The 6,854-nt window shown below is 42.3% G+C and overlaps 1 protein-coding gene across 1 annotated transcript in view; it reads left to right on the top strand.

Moving 5' to 3' along the window:
- The window catches only part of STK38 (serine/threonine kinase 38), a 54,298-nt gene extending 47,978 nt beyond the window's left edge, over positions 1-6,320 (top strand). Inside the window, exons 6-12 of the mRNA XM_014948490.1 lie at positions 64-166; positions 899-960; positions 1,505-1,622; positions 1,797-1,920; positions 2,645-2,740; positions 2,992-3,086; positions 3,675-6,320. Of these exons, the coding sequence (XP_014803976.1) occupies positions 64-166; positions 899-960; positions 1,505-1,622; positions 1,797-1,920; positions 2,645-2,740; positions 2,992-3,086; positions 3,675-3,805 (729 nt within the window). The 3' untranslated portion in view covers positions 3,806-6,320. The remainder of the gene's footprint in view (positions 1-63; positions 167-898; positions 961-1,504; positions 1,623-1,796; positions 1,921-2,644; positions 2,741-2,991; positions 3,087-3,674) is intronic.
- The last annotated feature ends 534 nt before the right edge of the window (positions 6,321-6,854 follow it).

Genomic DNA, 6,854 nt, shown 5'->3' with positions numbered 1-6,854 from the left:
ACTGTGATAATGTCTCATACTGGTTTTATATTTTGCTTTTTTTTTTTTTTTAATCTTCTCTAGGGCCATGTTAAACTCTCTGATTTCGGGCTGTGCACCGGACTAAAGAAAGCTCACAGAACAGAATTTTATAGGAACTTGAACCACAGTCTTCCCAGTGACTTCAGTAAGTTACTTGGCTTCAGCAGGGTCTCTGAGAACTTGCTGTCAGGACCCAAGAGAGCTCATTTTGTGGGAGGTTGGAAGGCTCTAGAGGGGGGTTTAATGATCAACATCGCATCACGGGGTGTAATTTTGATTTTCTGTAGATATTATTGATAACAGTGAGCACCCGGTCTCTTGGAACAGTCATTTTCTCAATGGGAAAAACTTTGATGATGGAGTTAAACCACCACTGAAAGCATGGGTCACTAAAGAAAGGGCTTTATCAAATGAAATTAATATTCCATAGGTTTGGAAGTTGCTGATAGGTTGAGGGTGTTGACAGATGTGCTCTTTGTGACCATCTGTGTTGATGGAAGAGGTTCCATCCCTCACTTTGTCACCTGCCACCGGGGACACCCCTCAGACTGGGCTAGGTCAGCTGGGCAAGGCCAGGCTGTGCCAGGTTCAATTAGTTTGTCTTTGCTGATGAGACTTGTCCTTAATGAGATGGATTGAGGTGGGCTTCCATAAACAGCTCCAGCTTCACCATGGGGGACAACTTTAGCTGTAGGAACCAGTGAGGAGCTCCTGGGGACTGGATCCTCTTCCCAGCACAGCTGAACACAAAATGGGCTGTTTGGCCATGGCTACCTTTTTTGAGGTAGTTAAGATTTTTATTGTCATGGTTTGGGGGTAAAAAATGTACGTTGGGTGACCAGGAGGACACAGTCACATATATCCCAATCTCCTTCAGCTTTCCAGAACATGAATTCCAAAAGGAAAGCAGAGACATGGAAGAGAAATAGACGGCAGTTGGTAAGAATGTTTTACCTGCTTGGAAATGTTCCCTGCTGAGCTGGTGAATTCCAATGTATTTAAATGATGGGCATTAAGCCATTTCAGAGCTCTGACCAATGCTGAAATAAAAAAAGATGAATGTTTTTTCTTTTAAAAAGAGGAATGACTCTAGTTTGTCCTTCATCCATCTGCTGAACAGCTGGTGACACATGGGCCTGAGATAGAGCTGCCATAATTATTTACATTAATATCTGATGCCTCCCAGCTAAAAGTAGCAGCTCTTGCCACTTCTGATATAATAAAGGGCTAAAGACCCGTTTCCAAGGTGTATGTAGACAGTGGTACATTTTTCCTGTTTCTCTGACTGTATTTTAAGACTCTTCCACATGAACGTGTTGATTTTTGGCTCTCCATATCTTGAAATAAAGGCTTTAAATAACTTCACTAAAGCATCTTAGAGACAATCTGGTGTCTTCCTCAAAATAACCGTTGTTGCCTAAGTTCCTGCTTCCATATCAGGCACTTTTCTGTAAAAATGTGTAACTGATGGTATTTGTTGCAGGCTTTTTCCACCGTGGGCACTCCAGATTACATCGCCCCCGAGGTTTTCATGCAGACTGGCTACAACAAGCTCTGTGACTGGTGGTCCCTTGGGGTCATCATGTACGAGATGCTGATCGGTAAGAAAGGGGCAGGAATTGGGCTGTAGGACATCAGCTGGGTTCATGTTCTCAGGGCCAGGCTCTCAAACACCCCTTCCTTGCCTGGGCTGTGAGGTTTTGAGTTCTGCTGCACTGTAGACTCGAGGAACTATTTTTTGCTTTCTACAAGATTCTGTTTTTCTTTCTTTTCAGGTTATCCCCCGTTCTGTTCTGAAACTCCTCAAGAAACGTATAAGAAAGTTATGAATTGGAAAGAGACTCTCACATTTCCTCCAGAAGTTCCAATATCTGATAAAGCGAAGGATCTTATTTTAAGGTGCTGACCAGTTAATACAGTACTGATTTTCTTGTCTTGTAAACTCTACCATGGACCTCTCTTAGGCTGATTCACATGGAAAAAGCCCTGATGCTGGTGACCACTCCACACTCTGTTGTGTACGTGCATCAAATGCTGAGCTCCTGTGTCAAATACATTTGTCTCAGAGGTCGTTTAGGGGAGCCCTTGCTGAACTATATTAAAAAGGACCCTCCCATTTTGCTGCTCTGGCAAAACAGGAGTGTCTCTGCTCCTGATCTGCCTGTGAGCTTCCTGTGGAAGCAACTTCATCATTTTTGCCAGAGCTGGTGTCTTAACAACAGCAATGGTTTTGCCATTGTGTGCACTGGAGCGTACAAACGTATCCCAGTGGGTGCTGACTCTCACTCTTTCATTTGTATTTTCAATCCTGTATCTATTCTCAGGACAGAAATATAAAAGTCTAGCTTTTTAGGCTTTATATCTTCTCCTGCTCTACGCTGGTCCTGAAATAGAAAGGGCACATTATCCTGTCAGGCAAGAAAACCACGTCTTAATTGTAGCATTTTGCCATGACATTCCTAAACATAAACTCTGTGTGTTGGATTTGCAGTGGGAGTTCTTGACCTGCTCCATTTATATGTTAAGAAACCCCAGCAGTGTCAGCTCAGAAAGCTGTTCCACTCGTGCATGGAAGGCTTTCGTTTTCATTCTTCCTTCATTTTCATTCTTCCTTCCATCCCAGATTTTGCTGTGAATGGGAGCACAGAATTGGTGCGTCTGGTGTGGAGGAAATAAAGAGTAACCCATTCTTTGAAGGGGTAGATTGGGAGCACATCAGGTAAGATGCTTTGCAGAAAAGCAGGTTGCTCTTCTCTCGGGACCCTCTAAAGTGAGTCCTCTTCAACCCAAGGGAGCTCCTTGACTGGCATTTATTCTATTGAGGTGGGGCTGAGAGTATTTTGTTTGTATCTGAAACTTGCTAAGGTTTAGGTACCTTCAGTCTTTGATTCTCTTAAGAAATGGAAAATGGCTGAATCCTGTTTCCTTCTGCCTTTGAAATCTTAACGCTGAACCTGCTCTTCTTGGCAGAGAGAGACCTGCTGCGATTTCAATAGAAATTAAAAGCATTGATGATACCTCAAACTTTGATGAATTTCCCGAGTCTGATATCCTTAAACCAACAGGTAAATGCTTTGATTCTGCAGGTGAACAACCCTCCTTCTCCAGTAGAATAATGTAACTTCCCTGTTAATCAGAGAGAGGATTTTACCAGTTGATAGGGGTTTTTAAAATCAAATTGCTGGCTGGTAGTCGTGTGGTGCAGGGGGGTAAGAGCTGCAGTTTGGGTTTTGGGAGGTGGGATGCAGGATGTGAATGATGCAGGAGCCGCCTGAGAACAGGCATCTCTGAGGCAACAGCACTCCCAGAAGTTCAAATCTCAGCAGGACCCGTGAGCCCAGTACTGCCAGTACCCCTTGGTACTGGCTAATTCAGAGTATAGGGGTGGGGAGAGGGTGGGATAGAAGGGGAAGAGAAGTTTTGGTGTAAATCTCTGAAGGTTCCTCATATTTATGTGTCAAAGTGTAGTCACACATTTGCTCCACGTGTTTAAAAACCACGTTGCAGCCATTCTTGGCTGGGGTTAAAGAATGAAACCAAATGCCTACATTTACAGAATTCATTCTCCCCTGCTCCACATCTGGTGTTTTGTATGAAAATAACCTTTGCAGTCTTCAAAGGGTAATTTTATTTTTTTTTCTCTGTCTTATCAGTGGCAACGAGCAACCATCCAGAGACTGACTACAAGAACAAGGACTGGGTTTTTATCAATTACACCTACAAGCGTTTCGAAGGCCTGACAGCCCGAGGAGCCATCCCATCCTACATGAAAGCGGGAAAGTGATAAATCTTTCCCTGGGACTTCTTCTGAGCCAGGAAATTCTGTCCCTGGACTGATTTATACCCATAAAAGAACATTTTTTTTTTTCTTTTTTAAAGAAAACTTGAGGGCTATCAACTCTTGGAGAAGAACTTCAGGACCCTGGTTGTAACTAAAGGATTTTTTCTTTCTGCGCCATCGAAAAAATTCCACAAAAATGTTTGCCTCGTCCCTCCTGCCAGCACCTTTTTGCTGCTGCTTCAGGAGCAAGAGTTTTTTGTTTTTCTTTTTAAATTCTTTGCCAGCTTGTACAGTCCATCGGGAGACGAGAGCAATGTTAAGTGACAAACTCAACCTGCCAATTCTGCCAGCGCCGTTCTCCCAGTGGCTGAGGATTTCAGTCCAGAGGAAACGAAGCAATAATTAAAGCTTGATGAGATGATAGACAGCTCTCCAGTAAACCATGTAGTAGAAAGACACGACGTGTATTGCCTTAACCTTAGGTTGTAGTGCTGGTTTTTTTATAATGCTATTTGGAAGCCTCTTTAATAGTGTTTCTCAACTCTGTCGCCGTGGCCTCCAGTCGCCGTGCACTTTACTTTTGGTACTAAGACAGTGACCCTCAAGCCATTTAATATATATATTTTTTTTTTCTGAATTAAAAAAAAATTGTGCAACACCACTTTCTTTTCCTTTCCTAGCCAGCCATAGGAGAAACGGGGCCACTTCCTCCCCCAAACGCCAAGTTTTTAGTTAGAGTGTGAAAAGATGAAATATAAAAGAAGGCAGGTAAGAAAAAGTCCAGGTGGTAACACCAGTGAATCTGGAATTAGGGCAGAGAAGGGGGGAAATTAATTAACCTGATCCTCGTTAGGGTCAGCCCTGGGGCTTCCCGGTCCTGCTGCTGCTGCCACCTTTTGGCCACTTTTTGAAGATCTGCTGCGTTTCCAGTTTGAAGATGAAACCAGCTCCTGAGGCCTTTTTGCTCCTGGTTTTGAGGAGATCTGCATCAGATTCTCCTGAGGGTTGATGCTGGAGCCCTCCCTGGCTTTTCCTTCCAGAGCTGAGCCATGTGTCCCCGTGGTCTTCCTAAAAGACGGTGCCTCAGGAGGTCACTTTTGGGGTGGTAGAACCCACCGCAGGCCACTCTGTGATTATTGCTTGGTGTAATTAATAGAAGTCCATTCAATGATGATCCAGGAGAGCCCCAAAGTGCCTTTCCCTGCCCGGGCATCTCTCAGAATGTGACTGTGTTTTTTGGGAAGGAGGATTCTGCCTCATTTGAGCTTTTGGTAATTCTTTTTTATATAATCATGAGCTCTACTTTGCACCCGTTTTGTAGTGACCTCTGCGCTGCCAGGGGCAGGTGGCATCAACCTTTGGGCCTGCCAGGTTCCACTCTTTAATTTGTAATTAATTTTTTAAAAAAATATAAATTTAATGAGGTTTCTAAAAGCATGTATCAATTGGAATTGTCTTGGATTCTTGCAAACTTTTATTGGTGCTGAACACTAATGACTTACCACAGACAGGAAAAAAGAACAAAAGCTCTTTAGAAACAAAACTCGAGCCGTGTTTCAAAGCAAAAGGAAGGCTTTTAGGCTTTCAGATATATTTAGTCCTAACTTTCTAGAATAGGAAATGAAAGAAAAAGAGTTTGTAGTGAAACTTTTTTTTTTTTAATAGGTGCTTTTTTGTAGGGAATTTTTACCTTTTGAACTGAGTGCCATCACGGGGGACTGAGAGTAATATATAGAGCTAAAGCTGGGTGAGAACTCGTTACCATCCCTCTCCCTCACCAGCCCTGGGGCTTTTTGGACGTGTTTAGGAATTTAGTGAATTGCCAGAAGCAGTTTAGATACCAGTTGGATCCCATAAAGCCAAAATGCAAAAATAGCCTTAATTAGAAGTACCAGGATCACTGTAGTCAGTAGGGCTTACTCAGATAAGGGCTAACTGAAGGAATCATTTATAGGATCAGGCTTTTTATCAACTAGTCAGGAATAACACCTTCTGCTCCCTTTTTTGTTTTTACAAAGGACTGATAACCAACTTCTCAAATTGCTCCATCTCCTCCTCCTGCAGTTTTTCTTCTAACCATTTGAAAATGTTGCCTTATAAACCACGGGGAAACAAAGAGGTATTAACTTCAAAACCTTTTTAAAAATTCCTAACAGCTTAGATACTGCCTTAAAAACTAAAAACAATAATAAAAAATCCTGCAAAGCTGCGGTGGATTAGGAATAAATGCTTTTGAGTAGCTGCATTATTATCCCTTTACTAAAAGGGACTGGCATTTTTATTTATAAATACCAAAGATGAAAAAGCTACACAAATAGACGTTGTGATAACTTGCTGTGAAAAAACCCTACGGAGTAATATGTATTGTGAGTTTTTAGTGCATGTGTCTTAAAGTCTTCTGAGACCTCAGATTGTTCACTTTTGGAGTTAAAAGTGAAGTTTTTTCAGAGGCACAAGGAGCAGTTGGGTACCTCACTCCTCTTGTTTTTCAGTAGAAGTTGGATGTCTTTGAGCGTAGTCCTCACCTTCCCAGCTGGGGGTTGTGTGTGTGACAGCTCCATCCTGAGCCTGTTTCCTCTTACACCTCTTTACCAACAATGTTTTACCAACAAAAAATACAGCATTTTCTTTCCAGGATCCATCCTTCACTGCAAACATCAAGATTTTTGTACACCTGTTCCATCTCCCACGTTAGCCAAACATTTTTCTTAGCTGCTGGCTTGTGTATTGAGGTTAGAAGTATCTTTTAGCTCTTTTTTTTTTTTTTTCCAAGCTGCAAGCAGTTGCTGGACTTCTAAGAGTCATTCCCATCTGGATTTCCAATGGATCTGAACGTGAGTTATGCTGCCAGTTCATCCCTGTATCCCACCTAGCACAAATCTGCACTAAGTGTTTCTTATCACTGTGCCCTGACTCTGCCTTAACCTGTACGTTGAAAAAGTGTTCTGTAAATATTTCAAAGCTGTTACTAAATTGCACTGTAAAAAAAAAAAAATTGGCAAGTGTATTGTGTGTTGCTGGGGGGAGCCAACTTTTTATGGAACGATCTTTA

The sequence above is a fragment of the Calidris pugnax genome, unplaced genomic scaffold (genome assembly GCF_001431845.1).
Source record: "Calidris pugnax isolate Ruff unplaced genomic scaffold, ASM143184v1 scaffold91, whole genome shotgun sequence".
Classification (NCBI taxonomy): Eukaryota; Metazoa; Chordata; class Aves; order Charadriiformes; family Scolopacidae; genus Calidris; species Calidris pugnax.
Note: the sequence above shows the minus strand (reverse complement) of the source record. Positions and strands in the feature narration are given on the sequence as shown.